A 20,746-nucleotide genomic window follows, 5' to 3' on the forward strand; every position below is an offset into this window, starting at 1 on the left:
TGACAGGTTATAAATAGATCACCAAACCCCTCAAGGTCCTGCTGTGGAAAATTTTATTCAGGAGATGTGTAAAAGATAGTTAGGTTTTGCTTTAAACTTTGAAATTTTGTCAGATCAAGACCTGAAGTCAAGATTTTTGAAAAGAGAGCTCATGCTTCCGATTAAGGGAAAATGTTTTTTATTTCAGATTTCCAGAATCAAAAGCAAAGTGCTGGAGAAACTCCAAGTCTGGCAGCATCTTCAAACCACGTCGGACTCTGATTCTCTCTTAACAGACGTTGTCAGACCTGCTAAGTTTCTCTAGCATTTTGATTTTATTTCAGATTTCCACAGATAATTCCAGTAATACCAGAGACTTGAGATATATGGGTTCTGCTTTATGCGAATAAACCAAATTGGTTGATACGTTGATTATTTGTGCCTCGATGATTCTGTCACCCAGAGGTGATCTTATTCAGTCATCTTATTTTTATTACCCTGCTTTTTAATTGATGGTCAAAGATACAGGGATTTTGCTCCAGTGTGCTCTATTTAATTATTCCGTTTGCACAATGACTCTGTGCAACAACAGTCTGCTGCTGGTCTCCATTTACCGTCACCATCCACTAAAGTGGTAAAGACGAGTACAATTACAACATTTTTTATTTCATGGATGAGTTGAGCTGAAGGGCCTGTTTCTGTGCTGTATGATTCTAATACAAGCTGGTTGTGATAGAACAGCGATATCTTGATCTAAGTCAAAGCAGATTCATTCAGCATATGATAAGGATGTGCGCATTTGCCCACTGAAGTCTGTAGATTGTGTTCCTATCAGAACTTGATTGTGAGATGTTAAGTTGACAGTGAAAAGTAGTCAGTAAGACCTGGTTAAACCAGATTACACTCACCATTTGCTTTAAAAATATGACTAGTATGCTGCTGCCTTTCAGACCCACGTTTAAGCGTACAGTGCAATTTATAATGTTTTGTTAGAGCATTTCTTGAGGTAATTCAGAAGTTATTACCCTTAATCGATGAGGTACTAGTTCAAATATGCACATTCTGGATTCATTGAAATGAGAGAAAATAAATCCTAGGTCCAGGCAGATTGTTATCTTAATGAAAGCATGTAATCCCATGAAGCATGGGACTTCTGTGCTGAAAGACCCTTTTTTCTTACACATTCTGTTGGCAATCCCAACAGAGAGATCTAATTCTTGATCTATATTGCACTCAGATTTCAGTCATGGAAAAGGAAGGACACAAATCGAGGGAGAAATTCTCTTCAACTTTGGTTTTTAAAAAATGCTTTAGTGGGTCATTCGTTAATGCTGTAACTGATTTGTAAATTATTTATTGTAAGGTGCTCAGCTTTCAGGTGTGAAAGATTTTGTTCATGCATATTTTTGAGAGAGGTTGAAAATTATGCTGCTGGGATCCACAATAACATTTTGTTTACTTTTTCAACATTTCCCTGGCAGTAATTATAAAAGTGCACATTCCATTGCACCATCTGACTTCGCACCCTGTCTCAAACCATTCTTATGAATGAATGAGGTTGTCATCTAGTGCAGAATTGTGCTATGGGCATTCAACCTCGAGGTTTGTTTGAGTTCCCCAAACTCATTACATTTAGGAGAGTTATGCTTGAGAGAAATGTTCTATCGACCTGATCGGCTGGTTTGAAGCTTGTTTGGTATTGTGGAGATGATGAACGGTATTCCAACTTGCTGCAGTATCCAGTATTAGGATGATTGACACCACTGTCACTGTTGTTGCACGGATTTCCCTGAATCTGTTCTCTTCCTGTCTGCAAATCCCATTTACCAGCACAGCACAGGATTTTACAATACCTATGAGTGCTTTGCACCCCAGCCCATGTTCTGACCAATGCCTTTTTTAAAACCTTTAAACAGTTTCCCTGTCTGCAATATGTCATGTGTTTGTATCTGAGGCTGATTTATTTCCACTCTGAAATCCATTTTATTTAAAGTAAGAGGAAAAGTAGTGTAACTTTCATTTGGATTTTACATGTTCAGTACATCTGATGTTACCAGTTCAGTTACGCAGTGGGTTGGCAACTTTCCCATGGTGCTCCTTTTGATGAATTCGCTTCAGTGCTAAATATCACATTAGTAACTGTAAGTCTTTAATTACTACATTACTGCCCAAAGCAATTCCCAGGGCCTAACATGTGATTGCAGTGGATAAGTGTTATGCAGGAGTTGCAAGTTTAATTTCTAATCCGTGGCAAATTGATTGATTAATCTCGGCTGATGGAACAGGAGGGACACTGCAGTTTTGCTGTGTCCATGGTACTTTACTTTTTTTTTAAAAAGAGTCTCAGACTTTGGATTCTTGATCTGTCCAGTAACACCTGTGGAAAATCTTTATCTAAACTTTCAACAATGACAGAGTTTGACCATCGGGTGTCCAGAGTTTGACGCTGCTACAGCACATAATAATAAATAGCTTGTGCTACTCTACTGAGAAATTTCTGCGTTTTTTGAGAATATCAGCACTGATAAACCTTGTTCCAGCAACATCTTCACTGCAACAAGGGAAACCGAGACAGGGCACAAAACCCATTAAGTCCATCACTACTAGATAAGCTCAAAGGTTGAACTTCTGACTCTCGATCAGAAAATCATGGATTCAAGGTTTGCACCCAGAGACTCAGTGCTCCTCAGAAGTACTGCTTTTCAGCTGAAATGTTAAACCAAGGGTCCGTTTGTCCTCTTGGCCAGATGTAAAAAATTTTGCAATGTTTGCCTTAGACATTTATAACTTTTTAAAGAGCTATGAATTTCCAGATAACCAATGCAAACAAAAAATTACATGGCAAGATTTGAGAATGACTAATAAGCAAAAGAAAATCAACTAAACAAGTAGAGTAAAGATATGTCCAGTTAACTGTTTAAATGAACTGAAAAACATCATCATTTAAACAGTAGAGAGCACTCTTAGTAGAAATGTAATATTGTGTTTAAAGTCTCTAGCCCTGCTCAGCTTCAACATAGAATCCCCTCAGCCCTACAAATCCCCTCAGAGCATCCCGCCTAATCTACACCTCCCTGAACACTATGGGCAATTTCACATGGCCAATCTACCTAACCTGCACATCACTGGACTGTGGTAGGAAACTGAGGTACCCGGAGGAAACCCACTCAGACATAGAGAGAGTGTGCAAACTCCACACGGTCGCCTGAGCGTGGAATCAAACCTGGGTCCCTGGCGCTGTGAGGCAGAAGCGCTAACCACTGTGCCACCTCTAACGTAATCTCCGCCCCTAGCATGATATCCTCCCTGCCTCCTCATTGTCGATTTTTTTTTTTTTTTTGGATCCCTCCTTACTATTGAGCCTATTTTAAACAAGCTTTCAATAGCACGTCCCCCTCGAGCAGCTACTTGGTATTTAACTCCTCACAAGCCTTATTTCATCAAATGGAAATCTAACCTCATTAGGATTGGTGGCTAACCTGAAAACAGTCACTTATTTTTCTGTGTCTGGCATAGATGCACCTATTGTGCGTGTTCCCCCCCCCCCCAAAAAAAAATCCATCTGCTGACTCTGAAAGCCTTTACACAGCAAGCCAGTAGCCTTCTCCTTTTACTCTCCTTCTGCTAAGCTTTGGCCTGGGCTCCCTTCGCTATGACAGTGTGGCCGCGTGAGCTTGTCTCTAAACAAATGCCTCAGGTGATCACATGGTTCGCACCCCAACCTCGCTCCGCCCCAGCTATTTGGTTTTACTTTGAATTAAAGGAGTCATCATTGATTTATTAAAATCTAGCATTCATAAACAATCCTGCAACATTCAAGCAAAAGAGCAGAGATAGTAGGAACTGTCAATGCTGGAGTCTGTGCTAACGAGGTGGACGGACACAGCAGGCCAGGCAGTATTAGAGGACTAGGGAAGTTGACGTTTCGGGTCTAGGCACTTCTTCAGAAAATGGGGAGGCAAAGAGAGCTGTGAAATAAATAGGGAGAGGGGGATGCCATGATAGCAGGTGGATAGTCGAGCAGATAGGTGGAGAGAACCTGCCACCTGCATTGTGACCCCACCACAAAGGATATACTTTCCTCCCCACCCTTATCTGCCTTCTGGAGGGGACGCTCTTTCTGTGACTGCCTTGTCTGCTCCACGCTACCCACGAGTCCCACCACCCCCAGTACCCCTCCCTGCAACCGCAGGAGGTGCTGCACCTATCCCTACACCTCCCCTCTCTCCTCAATCCCAAGCCCCAAGAAAACCTCCCACATTAAACAGATGTTCACCTGCGCATCCACTAATGTGATCTATTGTTCCTGAAGTGACCACCTCTACATCAGGAAGATCGAGTGGAGGTTCAGAGACCGCTTTGTGGAGCGCCTACACTTGGTTCATGACAAACGACAACAACTTCCAGTCGCAAAACATTTCAGCTCCCCCTCCCACTCCTTGGAGGACATGTCCATCCTGGGCCGCCTCCAGTGTCACAACACGGCACCTGAAAACTGGAGGAACAGCACCTCATCCCGCCTTGGAAGCCTAAAACCCAATCGTCTCAATGTGGACTTGACAAGCTTCAAAATTGCCTCGATCTCATCCCAAGGGCAGCCCCTCCTCTCATCCCTGCCTCCTTGACCTGTCTTGTCTTCTCTCCCATCTATCTGCTCCTCCCACCTCACTGACCAACCCCCACTGCCTACTAGCTTCCTCTCTGCCTCCTTCACCTGTCTGTCCTCTCTCCACCTATCTGCTCCACTATCCACCCTCTGTCTCTGCCTTCCCCCCCCCTCCCAATTTATTTCACAGCCCCATTCCCCTCCCCCAATTTTGAAGAAGGGTCCAAACCCGAAACGTCAGCTTCCCTGCTCCTCTGATGCAGCCTGGCCTGCTGTGTTCATCCAGCTCCACACCTTGTTATCTCAAGCTAAAGAGCAGTTGTCCCAATATCCTGGCTGCTGTTTATTGATAAAAGGGAATTATTTGATCACTTGTCTCACTGATGCCATGCTATTTGTACGTTGAATGAGTGAACTACAGTCTCCCTTGGGATATCCTGATATCGTTGTTGGGCACTCCGTAAGCACAAGTTTGTCCTTTCACTCGACAAGTGTAGTTCTTGTTTTATTTTCATTCTTTACTTTCCCCAGAATATTTTAGTTATTTTAAGATAGGGTACACTTATTTCTTTCTTTTCAACTGAAGTCTGGCATTCCTGAATTGTTCTTTCACAATTTTGTATAGTGTTGGTTTTCATTTTATTTACGGTATTTCACTTTTTTGTATTCCATTAACATTTTATAGTCATTGAAAAAAAATCTCATAGCCATTTTTCTTCAGTCTTGATTTAAAATACTGAAATGTGAAAGCTTTAACCTGTCTTCTCCCTCCCCTGGCCAAGTTTGAATTTGAGTATACAGGCATTTTTGTTGGATGAAATGTTCCACATTATGTTAAAAATTAATACGTTTGTGGCATTTTCTGAGGTAAATCTGTTGGAAACCATGTTTCTTTGCAAGTGAATGGACAGTTTTATAATCATTTGCACAAAGCTTTTCACTACAACTCTCACTGTGTAAACTAAGAAAATATGCCACTAAGAATATGTATTTAAAGCTACCAAATTCTACTTTTTAACTGAAAGTAGACAGCACTTGATCCTGCATTTACCATTTTTACTTGCACTCTACTGTTTTCCCATTCTGTAAATTTTATTTTCAGAAATTGTTACACTTTCAAACCTATCTGAAATCTTGACATTTTCCACTTTATATTGCTTTCCTTTTTGCCCACGTCCATCTATATTGGTTTGCATTGGAAGAGAAAAATAAGTCCATATTGCCTCTTGCAGACATAACATTTGGTACAAGTGGCTGATCTAAATTCCTGTTGAAGAAAATAGTGTCTTTCAGCCTCCAATCTTACGTGGAAAGAGCCGCCACTGTTTCAAATGTCTGTAGGTGATCTGTCATTCATGACATGCTTCTCTTTTGACAGTTCAGTGAGTAAGTGTCCCAAAATATGGGACCAGGAAAATGGCTTTCACTAGGTCTGTACCTTAATTAGTCTTGCTCAGCTTAACACGCTCATCTTAACACACAAACTTCTGCATTTACATTTATCAAAATAAAGTATTCTAAATAGAACCTCCAAAAAAAACTTCCATCCTTACTCAACAGTGTGATTTTCTCTTTTGTTTTGAAATCAATAGCAGTAACCTAAAAAAGTAGGAAGTGTCCAAAACAGGTAGATGACTGGGCAGAACCAATTAATGGATGAAGCAAAAAGCAGCAAGCTACAAAAATAAGCTTCCGTGAGGAACTAAATGGCATTTATGTTTATTGCACTTACTTGAATAAGCCAAGTCCTAGGAATCTTTGTGAGTACAGTGCCTGTTATGGCTGGAGTGTTGCCCAAAATCAGATGGCGATTCATGCTATCTGTATTAAATTACCTCATTTCATTGAGGCTGACATGATGATTAAAGTCACCAATGATTAACGTATCACTTTTCCTGCATACCCTCGTTATCTTCAATTTATTCTCTGGTTAGCCATAAAACTACTTCTGGGTCTCTATGGACTATTACTAACAATGTTGTCCTCTTTAACTTCTTACCCTCCTCCATTTGAATGCTACATCTTCTGATCTAAATCTCTTGCTCCTGTACTTATTCAATCCCATACTAACAAAGCTACCCACCGCCCTTTACTTCCTGTCTGTCTTTCAAAATATCTCACAACCCCAAATGTTTAGTTCCTAGCTTTGATCTCCTTGTAACACTTTCCACAATGTCCACAGGATAATGCCCATTAACCTGTTTGTGTTGTTGATTCACTTATTTTGCTTCAAATAGAACACACATTCAAGTAAAAACCACTAATATTGCCTTTTTAAACCATTTCTACGCCCATTGCCCTATTTATTGCTGTCTTTGTACGTTTGTGCACTTTGTCCATCCTCGCCTCACGGTGTATTGTTATCCAAATAGCTATCCTGTAAAGCTGGCATTTCCTCCCATTTTGTAAGCTTATGTTTCGCGTCTTCCCAGCTGCTGCTGCTCCTCTGCTGCCTACGCTGTTGCAATTTCTGTTACACACGTTTGCTGTTCTCCCCTAGCCTGTTGTCCAGCCATGCTTAATCGATGGCCCAGGAAACTGCTCCCAGTATGATTCACATGAAACCTATACCATTGGAATAGCTCTCTGTACACAAATATTGGTACTAGTACCCCCAAACTCATACCTACTCCACCCACACCAATCTTTGAGCAATGCACTTAACTATGGTTTTATTTACCCTATGCCAGTTTGCCTGTGGCTCAGGTAGTAATCCCACAGTTAGTGTCTTGGAAGCTCTGTATTTTAGTTAGCTTCTACGAGTTCAAAATCTTACAGCAGCATCTCCTTTCTAGTCCTGTCAACAACAATATGGGCGACAGCAACTTGATCCCTCCCGTTCCAATCCAATTTCTGCAGCTTCTTAACCTGGTGCCAGAGAGGCAGAACAACGTTCAAGATTACTGTCACTGCTGCAGAAAACAGTATCAAGTTGCATTTTCCTCTACTGCTAATATTCCCCTTGTTCCCATACAAAAGTGGCAAAATCGATTTGGTCAACGTCCCTGGTGTCTCCACTTTTATCCACCTAACTTTTAAGAACCTCAGCTGTTGGACAATTGCAGGTGCAGAGGCTGCTCAGCCTGCCTCATCTGCAGTCACACGCTTCAGTCAGTGATCTCTGGCCAAATATGAGCTAACTTCTCTGAGGGGTGTGACTGTCCTCTGGAGCAACTAGATAACTTTCCCCTTCCCTCGTGGCACAACATCTGCAGCTCAGACTCCAGCTCCTCAAAGCCCCTCAAGGTGCACAAACTTACTACAGATGTGTTGTTTTTGGATCATGTTAGTACCCACCATTTTCTGCATGTTGTCCCTTGTATTGGAACCACCAATTAGAAGAAATAGTTGACCTACCAAATTGAATCACGTTACAATTTTCAACACTTCACACTCTTTGGGGTAAGGAGAAGAGGGGCTGACAAAGGCGTCCATGTAGGTTAAATGAATCAGCAGCGATCTGTCAAGTGGAGTACAATGTGATAAAATGTGAAATTGTCCATTTTTGCAGGGAAAGAAGCATATTATCTATATGGTGAGGGGTTGCAGAACTCGGAGATGCAGAGAGGTCTTTGTGACCTAGAGCATGAATCTCACATGGTTGATTTGTGGGTACAGCAAGTAGTCAAGAAAGATAATACAATGTGATAGTTTATTGTGAGGGGAATTGAAAACGAGTATGTAGGTTATGTTTCAGTTACAAAGGGAGACAGCATCTGGAGTGTTATGTATAGCACTGGTCACTGTACTTACAAAAGCATTCAGCAAGGATTTACTAAGCCTGAAATGAGCAGTTTGCCCTATGGGGTAAGGCTATGCCTGTCTCCTTGAGTTTAAAACAGCCAGATGACTTATTCAGACACATTAGATGCCGAGGGAACTTGACTGGGTGGATATCAAAAGGATGTTTCCTCTTGTGGGAAAATCTAGAGCAAGGGGTCACAGCTTAAAGAAAGTAAAGGGTCACCAATTTTAAGATAGAGGTGAGGAAAATGCTTTCACAGCAAAAACGCCTTACTGGAGAAATTCAAGTCTGTGGAGGGAAAGCAGAGTTAATGCTTCAAGTCTAGTGACAACTCTTCAGGAAGTTGGACAGCAGTGTGACTTTGGTCATGGATGCAGAATCTTGAAATAATTTTTAAGGTAAAGCTAAATGGGCCTTTGATTCCCAAGGGGATAAAAGTTTACTGGGGATATGCAGGAATGTAGAGTTGAAGTTAAAAATCAGATCAGCTGTGATCTCACTGAATGGTGCACAGGCTTGAAGATACGAGTGGCCTCGTCTTTGTTCTTGTTCATATGTAATTAAATACTTGTTGGCCACTTCACTATTTTCTAATCAGTCTGTTTGAGATGTTGTTTTATACCTCTGGAGCAGGTGCGACTCGAACTTGGCTAAGTGTTACGGAGTCAACTGTCTAACCTCAGGAATACAAACGGAGATTAGGGATGCGAAGTAGTAAGCGATAGATGGTTTTTCAACTAATTTATTGAAGTTAAGAATTTGCAGTTTAGAACGATGAATAGAATAATTGCAACAGTTTAATACTACATGTTGCACTACTGCAGTCATGTAGGTTGCCTTTATTTTGTGAAATTGTTTTGATAGTATGCAGCCCTATTCTGCAGATGAAACAATAGGTAACGAGCTACTTATGATGTGAGTTGCCGGAAATATCCTTTGGAACCCTCTTACCTGGGGTGTTAGCACCTACCATTGCCATTCAGCTTTTAGTTTGCAGGAGATCTAAGTGTGGTTGTTACCTTTAAATGAGGACATTAATCTTTGCCCACCTCACAATCAGCCAAAGTGTTTTCATGCCAAGCAATTAAGAATTTTAGACTTTATTTTCAGCACCCTACCCCGAATTCTCCCAGATATTTTAAATCTGTCAAGACTCAATGATGACAGCATCCAACTAGTGCTGCTGTTAGCCATCACACTGTAAACGCACTTTCATGCAACTGTCATTGTTACAAATTTCAAGCCTTATAAAGCCAAAGTTAGAACTGTTTTTGGGGGATCAAACCAGCATGTTCTGACTGAAAGCCTGATGTAATATCCCTGCATTGATCTAAAATTTAGGGCTTAAAGGAACCTATTAATATCTTGTTAATATATTGTGATTAAGTTAAGATGTCAAAAGTTTAAATGGTTAACCAGTGCAATGTTAGTAGCTTTAGCAGGTAGGGTTTTTAATGATATCTATATACTTACCAAAATTACATAATCTTAGAAGTATTCTCAAATCCTGAAGTTCTTGGAATCTGTGTAGTCACCTTTGCAAGCCAAGTTGTTCCTTAGCTGTCATTGTTTTCTCCTCCTAACATTATTTCTGATGGATCTATGATCATTTCATATTTTTTACTATTTTTTTCACAATTAATTGCAGCACAAAATAGACATTTAAACACAAGATTGTGATCATGGTATAACAATATCAAACAAAATCCATCTCTCAAGGAGATAAACTCAAATTGCTTGGTGAATTCCTTTATATTGCAGAGGCTGTATCATTTGGTAGATTTAATGTGTTGGGTTTGAAACTGTGTACATTTCTGTAGCATGGGTGCCAATTCTCTAACTTGTTATCTTCATTTCTGTTTATTGAAAAAGAGTAATTTTGTTTTTGCAGACTCAGTTTCTGATTCAGGAGTGTGCGTCGCTGATCACTAAGCCAAACTTTATCTCGACGCTGTGCTACGCCATTGACAATCCGTTGCACTATCAGAAGGTAGGCATGGTTTTTTTTTACAACTGCTTTGACTTGTATTTGAGTTTTGGCCTATTTCAGTGAGATTGAAACGGCACCTGAATGTTACATCAACAATGAGGAAACTCTCACATTGAAGACTCTGTCTGTCCCTTTCAAAATTATTTACCGTATTGAATTCTGCAACCCTTTTTAAGGTAAAATAGTATAGGTCCTGAGAATTTGGTCAATATCTTTCTCTCTCTCTCTCTCCTAGATTCTTTGCATTGATTTTTGAATTGTTGACCTTTTAGACAGTATCACATTGTTGGAGAGGATTTCTTTTACCAAAGCAATAAACCCAAGAAAAGCCATCTCTTTGTGGAATGCAGTTTATTTATTGTGTGAGATCATCGGACTTGTGGCTTGTTCAAAGGCACTTTACAAAAGAGCAAATTTAATTTTATTTCCTTTATGGCAGAACAGGGCATGAGGAAATTACTTGATACGGATATTTGCTTCGATGTGCTAATGGAGCCATCTTAGCAAGAAGCAAAGAGTGCTTCTCCATTGTGTCAAGCAAAAACAGGTCCTGATATGAGCTAAGAGATTGTAATTGAGCAAGGGATGATTTTGCTCCTCCTATCCCATTGGAATTCCAGTTGCCACTCTTCAGTACAATGGGAAAAGTAATTTGGGAATGTTTGTTCAGAGCGATCTCTCAACTACAAGTCCGATGGCTAGATCATGCTTTTCAAATATCCAAAGGTTTTATTCAGATGTGGCGACCAGTAGCAAGTAAAATGTGCCAAATTCTTGTGTGCTGGCTTTCCTCACTCCACAATAGATGAGCAACTATGAAGTTTAATTCAGCCCAAGCTTGTAAGTGTACACATGTTCAACCAGCAGAGCTTGCCCAAACTATTCAGATTGGTTTGGTTACTGTTTCTACTCAACAGATTCATGATCTGGATAATAGGAACATGTTTGTTGGATGGCCGAGTAAAAGTGGTTCTTCCTGCTTTCAGAAGCTTTTGTCTGAACCAGTCTCTAGCTTTCCCCCATTTCTACTGTTTCATGTTCTCCAACCTAAAATGCTGGAATGCAGTTTAGTTGGAGACCATTTGAGGAAGGAGGATAGTATTGATTGAGGATAGAGATAGATGAAAGAGGCTTTAGAAAGCTTTCTTAACCACTTCTTGTCCCTCATAGAAAATTAGTTTTGAAGATGAAGTCGTGCATTCCAAAGAAATCATTAAATCTGCTTTTAAATGTTTACAGTGATTTAAATCCTCACCCACTGTCCCTTCAATATATTGCTTTTCTTTGAGAGAGTACTGTGCTTTTAATCCTTGGTAAGAATTATGTAATTTTGTTTTTATTTGTTTTTGTGGCTTTTCTTTTTGTGTTTCATTCTGCTTAGTAATTGCTTTTCTTTGGACATTCTTTCGAATGAAAGTAGGTTGAGAAAGCCCATGTCTTTTAGGGATCTTTAATCTCCATTCTGCCCACTTATTTTCTTTTGAACTGCCTGTTACTGCTCGTGATTGTAATTCACAATCTCACTCTTGTTTGCTGAAGAATTTTCCATATTGAATTGAATGTCTTCACTGTTAGCAAACCTTGAAGTTGAAAAGGAAATTGACTGATTATACATTGTCAAAGAATGAACAACAGTGAGTTTAGATGACAGCTAGAGGTTAGAAATAAAACTATAAATAAAGTTTTTGAGAAGATTTGTAGCTCGAGTGGTGGGTGAGGTTGCAGACTTGCTCACTGAGCCAATGTGTTTGGTTGTAGACGTTTTGTCACCCTGTTGGGTAACATCATCAGTGCGTCTCCAGTGAAACATTGGTGTTCTGTCCAGCTTGTTATTTATATGCCGCCTAGGTTTACTGTTGTGGTTGACATTACTTCCATTTGTTTTTTTTTTGTTCAGTTGTTTGTATATCTGTTCCAGTTCAATGTGTTTGGTGGAGTTCCAGTTGGAATGCCAGGCGTCCAGGAATTCCCTGGCATAGCCCCGTTAGGCTTGTACTGTTGTGGATGTGTTGTCCAGACAAATTTGTGTCCTCCTTCCTCCGTGTGTATTGAGACCAGTGAGAGTTGGTTGTCTTTTGGTGGCTAGTTGGTATTCGTGTATCCTTGTTGCCAGTTTTCTTCCAGTTTGGCCAATTCAATGTTTCTCACAGTCCTTGCATCGTATTTTGTATATTACATTCGTTTTATTGGTTGCAAGTACGGGATCCTTTACGTTCGTCAGTAGCTGTTACAGAGTGGTTGTTGGTTTTATGGCTACTGTGATATCTAGGGGTCTGAGTAGTCTTGTGGTCATCTGATATGTCCCTGATGTATGGTAGGGTGACTGGTGTGTCTGGCCATGTTGTGTCGTCTTGCTGTGATCTGTTGCAGAGATAACAGCAGGTTGTGCTTTTTTTTAAAAGTTCAAATACACTGCAACAGCTCACCCTTCAACAGCTACTGATGAATGTAAAGGATCCCGTATCCACAACCAATAAAACTAATGTAATATACAAAGTACCATGCAAGGGCTGTGAGAAACCTTACATAGGTCAAACTGGAAGAAAACTGGCAATAAGGATACATGAACACCGACTAGCTGCCAAAAGACATGGCCAATTCTCACTGATCTCCAATATGCATGGAGAACGATGGAGACAAATTTGACTTTAGCATAAGCAAAACACATATGCCAGGGAATTCCTGGAGGCTTGGCGTTCCAACCAGAACTCCGTCAACAAATACGTTGAACTGGACCCGATATGCTATCCACTGAAGAACAAAACAGGAAGTGATGCCAACCATCCCAGCAAACATAGACAGGAATGAGGAGAGGTACAAAACACCAACGCTTCACTGGAAGCGCACTGAAGAAGTTACTCAGTAGGGTGATGAAACATCTTCAATCAAACCCATTGGCTCACTGAGCAAGCCCATAAATGTATTATTTTGGATTTGGTCCTGGTGAATGAATCTCCCCTGCATCCCTTTTAAAAGGTTGACCTATCTTTCACTTTCATTGTTGATTCTGCAATTTTTTGTACACTAGTGTTTATAGTTCATTTTTCAATATTTGTACTTCTAATTTCACTCTGCCCATTACAACCATAGTTAGACCAACTATTTTTTGAGATTTGACTAATTTTTTTTTTCTTCTGTAGAGCCTGAAGCCTTCACCCCATCTGTTTACTCAGCTTAGTAAAGTGCTCAAGTTAAGCAAGGTCCAAGAGGTAAGAGTACCTTTATGTTGTGTAGCATAATGGTGATCCTGTATTAGCAGGTAGCCTTGTATGACTCTTCCAGATTATTATTGGCACAACTTTTGTTTTGACATGATGCACTTCTGTGTTTCAGGTCATCTTTGGTCTTGCATTGCTGAATTCTTCTAGCTCAGATCTGCGGGGGTTTGGTGAGTAGCTTGACTTCTTGAAACTATGTATTTTCAACCTGTGGGTTTGAAAATACTGTGAAACTAGGCCATCTGAAATTTGCACTTTTTTGGTACAAGGAGCCTTGGCTGGGTTAGCACACAGTCTACATCTCAGATCTGGGCTTGAATCCAGCCTGGACTAACCTACTTTGCTTCCTTCTTTTGGCTATAATACATAAACGTAATGTATTGGCTTCAACTCTTGTTTGTCAATATCGACATTTAACTCTACATAAATGAACAGCTGTGCTTTGAAAGGCAAGAAAGAATGGATGTTGTTGGAAAACATTGTTTGTAACTCCTATTTTAAACAAGTGAAGTAGGAAGAAGGAAATGACAAGTGACCTGTATAGAAGCTTGGAATAAGATTCTCATAAGCAAAGATTAAATCTACTCTGGCTGTAGTGTGTACTTCAATTTGTTTGCCTAATTGTCCAAGCTACACATTGAGGTAGCGAAGAAATAGCTTAGACAACTGAACTTGTTTCCACACGCAATATGATTAGTTAAGTTTTCTAATTACCGATGGGTTGTACAGTTACTTAGAACAGCTAGGTACGTTGGGCTAGTCTTTCTTCTGTTCTGTACTGCCTTTCGAATAGTTATTTATTTGGTTTAGGCATTCACCTGAACAGCCCAGCATTCAGTTATTTTTATTTTAAATTTGCAGCATGACACTTCATTTGAAGAAAAATTCTTGCCTGTTCCATGTTCTTGTTTATCAGCTGTGGTTGGCACTTTGGAATTTTACAAGTTTCTAGAAGAGCTAGGAATTGGATGTTGCTCTTTTCTCTGATGATCTGTTTGTGTTGGATCAGTGGTTTTGTTTGCAAGATCAAGTTAGCAGTATTTTACATGCCCGGCTTTCTTTGTAAGAGATTGTAAGATTTTTTTTATAGATAGTTTTATAAATTCTTTTGTCAACTTTTTCACTTGAGGAAAATGGTGAACAGATTTTTTTGTGAATGAAGAATGTTGATTCACACTAATATGTTGTCTTTAGGGGTTTATTTCTGAGAATTTGCTCAAAAAGTGCTGTTCGTTACAAGGAAAGCTGAGAATAAATTTAATTTGAAATCAAAGAACATTAGATTTAATTGCATGTGATCTTGGTTTTATTTGAGTGCTGTCAGTGTGATTACCTGTTGAAGTGGTGCAGAAAATGGCTATTCATTAGAACAAAGGAGTCTCAATTATCTCACCACACAATGGGAATTCTCAAAGTGGAACCATCAATTTTCTACTCTCTCTCTGTCAGTCAGACTAAAGCCTTAACCTGCCAGTGGAAAGGTTGTCCTTTAACTCATGTCACTGGAACAAGATATAGATTGATACTGCGTCTTTAGCAAAATTGTTTCTTTTGAATTTCAGCTCTCCAGTTCGTGAAACAGAAACTTCCAGATCTTCTGCGATCTTACATCGACGCAGACGTAAGCGGGAACCAGGAAGGTGGCTTTCAGGATATCGCAATAGAAGTCCTACACCTGCTCCTCTCCCATCTCCTTTTTGGGCAAAAGGGAGCTTTTGGTGTTGGGCAGGAACAAATTGACGCTTTTCTTAAGACCTTGCGCAGAGGTGAGAAAAGCATGACTATGATCTTTCTGATATACAAGAGACAAAATGGTATACCATTGTAAGGTAGTTGAGAATTCTTTCCCACCCAAAGGTCTGACTTAATGGCTGACAAGGTTGTAGGGTAAAAATGCTTCATTTCATGTAAACCGAAGTTCTTGGATTGCTTTGATTGACGGGGCTAAGAATTGAGATCTGAGCAAAATAGCCTACGTGATTCTTTTCTTGAGCCATAGAAGTTCTATGCCTGTGTTTCTATATTGCTATGCTCCAGAACATGCCTGAAGCTTCCAGTGTTAGCCATCTTACAATATCTTGTAATTCATTTTTAGGCTTTGGTGGTAAGATTGAGTTATTGTTTCCAGTAGCCCAGAGAAGTTGGGGTTAGGACAGTTAAATAGCTGCATTCATGTGCTATTTATCAAGTGAGCAGATCAGCCTTGGAGACTGTGAAGGTATTGAATATAATCCTTGGTTCATGCTCAGGGAAGTGATGTCAGCTGTTGGGGTGATGATAAATTTTACTTTGGTGTTTCTTTCTGTCTAAGGTAGGCATTGGTTTCTGCTCCTGATCAATTCCTAAATGTGTTTGACCATCTGTAGAACAAATCAGGAGTGGTAATTGTTGAACATAATATGATAGTTACTCCGTCATGAATAATAGCTGTGAAAATAAGAGGAGAGAGGATGCCCAGCAACATGCCAACTTCTCCACGTACAGTCATTGCTTGTCAGAAGGGAAGAGATGAGAAGAAAGGGATTACTCTGACTTCTCTGCTTGTTTAACCATGTCATTCCCCTCGGGATGCTGCAGCACGGAGAGGGAAATTGCACAATACCTTACTTTCCCGTGCTATAAACCTATTCCTGAGATGCAGCTCTACAGGTGTTGGCCATCTTTGAGTAACTTGTCTAAATTGGCATTCTTTTTAATTGTAGATGGTCTTGATAGCATAATCAACTTCGGAAGCAGCTCATTTGTTCCTCTGTTTTATGTTAGATAAAATCCCTTCGCTGTGGAAACAGGCTATTCAGCCCAACAAGCCCGTTCTGACCCTCTGAAGAGTATCTCATCCAGACCCATCCCGCTATCCTTTGCCTGTAACCCTGCATTTCCCGTGGCTACTGCACCTATCCTACACATTGCTGAATACTATATGGGTAAATTTAGCATGGCCACTCCACCTAACTTGCACATCTTTGGACTATGGGAGGAAACCAGAGCACATGGAAAAACCCACAGACACAAGGAGAATGTGCAAACTGCATGCAGTCAGTCACCCAAGGGTGGAATCGAACCCTGGTCCCTGGTACTGTGAGGCAGCAGTGCTAATCATTGAGCCACCATGTGTCTCTGTTGTGTGAGAGTTACTTCGAAGTGACTGTGCTTAAAGGACAGGGAGGGAAACGGTAAAGAAGTCGTCAGTAAAATAGGGATTGTGGGTGTCTGTTGATGGCTTAAGCCAGCTTGCGTGTCGTGGGTGGAAATTGAAAGAGAAATTTTTGCATTTTCTTAATTTCCAGATCATCTGAAATGCCTGGAAAAGAACTACAGTTACTAATTCCCTGATTTATTTATTTTTTGTTTAATCTACCAGATTTTCCGCAAGAGCGTTGCCCTGTGGTGCTTGCACCACTGTTATATCCTGAAAAACGGGACATTCTGATGGATAGGATCCTGACTGATTCGGGAGGGATAGCGAAAACGATGGACAACTCATTGGCAGACTTTATGCAAGAAGTAGGCTACAGCTTTTGTACAAGGCACGTATAAGTCTGTTCATGAATATTCAGAAATAAACCAATCTTAGTTTGAGCTTAATTCCCAGTTGGTGCAGCTAGTTCCCATCTGGAGCTACTGGAATTTTTCCCTTGCAGATTTTTTTTCAATGAACCACAATTTTCTGTTCATTTTGAGTTGTTATTTTGCTGCTGTGTTGACTTATGGCTATTAAATTGAACACATCTGCCCTCTCCTGTCAATGCATGAAGTATGACTAGCACTGTTGGAGGAGGCAGTGAATTCTGCCAGTGTCATTAGCACTTGCTGTTCACATTTGAGCTTTTTAAACTTGTAATTAATTAATTAAGCCTTTTCAGGCTTCTCTCTTGTTGCACCCCACCCTAAATATTCTCGGTGAATGAACAGCAGTACCAAACACTGTTGACCTACTTGCAGATCTGTGCAAATGTAGCTGTAAACTGACTGCTGGAAGATGTATGAAAGTAGCTTAGGAGTATGTTTCACATATTTTTCTTTCCCTCCATTAGAACAACTGCAGTAACACAGCTGGGGCAACAGGGAGGGAAAAGACAATTAAAAGGGGTACTGCATCAGTGGCATACATCAGCAATTGAAAACATTACTTATAACTTAACTATTTTGACTGATTTTTCTTTGAGAGAAAGTAAAATGCTTCCTGTTTGAAAGAACAGTTTGAATGAAATTAAGCTATCAGTTTTGTGAAGTACTGCTCGTCTGTGATCATTCTATGTTGCACCATTGAATAGTGACCTAGTTTATGGCTTGTAGGGAACTTAAATATATTCCATCCTGCATTTAACTTTTGGAGGTCTTAATGCTGACGGTTGGAACTTTTTTATTCTGTAACCTTTCTAATGTTTTGCAGATTAGTTAGACTGATATGTAGCAAAATGTATTGCAGAGAATTGTAAGGTAATGCTTTTGGCCTTGGGATTAATAAAGGAAATATGCATACTAAATGATGAATCTTTCCATAAAGAATGAAGAAAAAGATTTAATGAGCTGTATGTCTGCCAATCAGTGACCATGTCGATCCCAACTGTTTGTTAATGACAATGACAATTGGGATAATAGGAAGGTCACGTTTGCAATTAGAACATTGTGACTGGTTTTGTTTGCTTTAATTTAGGATGGAGGTGAGCAGGTGCACGTTTCTAAAGGGGAAATTTTGTTTAACTAAGTTGCTGGAGTTTTTTGTTTGAAGTAGTAGCAGAGTTGTTGACAGTAATGCTGTTGATTGTAGTCTACGTGGATTTCCAGAAGGCTTTTATTACTATGCCCTGCAACAGACTTGGTAAAAAGTTTTATAGGCCATGGTCTAAAAGGGGTAGCAACAACGTGGATGCAAAATTAGCAGAGTGATGAGAAACCACAATGGTCAATGCTATTTTTGAGCTAAGGAAGATCCTTCAGTGCATTCACATCTTTCCTATAATGTGGCACTCAGCTGTATGCAGTACTCCAGCTGAGGTCTAAGAGATGTCTAATGCTAGATCAACACTACCTTTTCCTTGTACTTTATGCCACTCTTAGTAAAACTGACATCAATATGCTTTATCAATTGCTCTCCACCTGGCCTACCAACTTCAGTGATCCGTGCACATGTCCACCCATGTCCCGATGCTCCTGTACCCCCTGTTTTATGTTGCCTTTCAGTGTTTTCATGATCCCCTCCCAAAGTGCATCATCTTCCACTTCTCTGCATTGAACCTTATCTACCACATATCCGCTTGCTCCACCAGCTTGTCCATGCCCTTTTGGAATTCCAGTTGCCTCCTCTCAGTTTATAATTCTTCCAAGTGTAGTGTCATCTGCAGGCTTTGAAATTTGGCCCTGGTTCACCACAGTGCAGGTCGATCCTGTATATCAGGAAAAGCAAGGGTTCCAACATAACCCATTGGGACCCCCAATACAAATCTTCCTCAACTTAAAACTATACATGAGGAGGCTAGACAGAGTAGAAAGGGCTGTTACTGCTCTTAATAGAAAAAAGGATGTGGGGGAAAGGCAGGAGATTTACACTGGATAATAGAATCATAATCGCCACGATGGGCCACAAGGCCACCACCTACACTGTGTTAATTTTGTGAATCTTGTCTAGACGCAGTTATATGGCACGGTGGTGCAACAATTTCTTGTACGTTAATTGAACAGTTTACTTGTTTTTTTGTCTCCAGGCCCTGGAAATCTTCTAGTGTCCATTTGTCATAAAAATAGTGAATCCATGAAACAATAGTGTTGCTTCGCATCAGTGATGTTCTATCAGTTCATTTATGCAGAGGATTAAGAAATTCTGATAAGAGTGTGTTGTAAAGACTTGTGTTGGGAAATTGTTTCTGTTCCGTATCCTTATGGAGTTGTTATATACTTAGGTTGTGTCTTGGAGTTCATGGGTATACTACTATACTGTTTTAATAGTTGCATGTCTGAATTTGTGTGCAGTTGTCATTTTACCATGGCAACTATTTTAATGAGAGGCCAGCACTGTGTGACTGAAATGAGATGATTTTGAGATACTGATTTGTTTGATCTGTCCCTTATGATTTATGTTTTGCTACAGATTGTAGAGACTTAATTTGTTTTATATACTGACTTTTAAGGAACTAGTTGGTTAGCAATCCTGATACAGATGCTGTGTGAGCTTTTAAATTTGCTCTGGCTATAATAGCGTCATGCTACTTGAATAGTTTGCTGTTGATTTTTTATTAATGAGTTGCCAGGAGCATGTGAGCAGCTAAGTGTCACATCTCTCTCCCTTTACAACTTTGCAAATTCAATTTGTTTACTTCCTTAGAGCAGAAACAATCTTTGAAGTCAAAAGTACTTTCCCAAAAACCACTGCAATTTTTTCATTAATTTTAGTATTGAATCAAAGTTTCAGTCAAAGAAATCCATATCTTTAGTACTGTAATTCCAAATCACTATCTAGAAAGGTCTTTTGAACTAAATCAACGTTTTTTTATTTTTAGCGCTGAAGAATGCCGCCAAATAATTTTGCAGTTCGGGGTTCGGGAAGTGACAGCTTCTCAGGTTGCCAGGGTGCTGGGAATGATGGCTCGGACGCACTCGGGCCTGACTGATGGCATTTCTTTACAAGTAAGCATAATATAAGCAAGTGAAAATGGGTAAATATATGAATTTGTGCTGTTGAATTAAGGAGACACACAATATTAAAATGGAATACCTTCTTTTGTACTGCCACTATGCTGCTACTGTTCTATTGAAGTATTTCTCTGTACATGCTCACTATTTTAACTTTATCATTCTCATTGGTATTTCATTGTGTGGAAATACTGATCTTCGATAATAGGCCGTGCAACCACATTTCTTGCTAAAATGACAATTTCACTGCACATTTGAAAGTTGTCTCCAAGGTAAACCTGCCTTCAAGCACAGCCTTCAGTGTTTCAACTTCTACAATCATTGTATTGTAACAGTTATGAACTAGATGTGACCATATTTTCCAGTATTTGTTTTGAGGATTTCGGTCCTCATTCTAAAATTATTCAATCAAACCTTTTCCTGAAATTTTTATTGCTCCATATGAATCTTCTGTGGAGAATAGAAGTCTGCTAAACTATTCAAGTCTCACTGCTCCCCAAGGACCACAACTGGATTTCTAAATTTATGATCTTGACATTCTGTCGAATGAGGTTGAACAGACGAGAAGTTGGTCAGAG

General features: G+C 39.9%; 1 protein-coding gene across 5 annotated transcripts in view; it reads left to right on the forward strand.

The window, feature by feature from the left end:
- Positions 1 to 20,746, forward strand: part of cnot1 (CCR4-NOT transcription complex, subunit 1) — a 158,576-nt gene that overhangs the window by 28,896 nt on the left and 108,934 nt on the right. For all 5 annotated transcript variants that reach the window (XM_048546239.2, XM_048546233.2, XM_048546238.2 and 2 more), the window contains 6 exons: positions 10,222 to 10,320; positions 13,461 to 13,529; positions 13,654 to 13,708; positions 15,101 to 15,304; positions 16,900 to 17,065; positions 20,036 to 20,162. In XM_048546239.2, the coding sequence (XP_048402196.1) occupies positions 10,222 to 10,320; positions 13,461 to 13,529; positions 13,654 to 13,708; positions 15,101 to 15,304; positions 16,900 to 17,065; positions 20,036 to 20,162 (720 nt within the window). The remainder of the gene's footprint in view (positions 1 to 10,221; positions 10,321 to 13,460; positions 13,530 to 13,653; positions 13,709 to 15,100; positions 15,305 to 16,899; positions 17,066 to 20,035; positions 20,163 to 20,746) is intronic.

The sequence above is a fragment of the Stegostoma tigrinum genome, chromosome 16 (genome assembly GCF_030684315.1).
Source record: "Stegostoma tigrinum isolate sSteTig4 chromosome 16, sSteTig4.hap1, whole genome shotgun sequence".
NCBI lineage: Eukaryota > Metazoa > Chordata > Chondrichthyes > Orectolobiformes > Stegostomatidae > Stegostoma > Stegostoma tigrinum.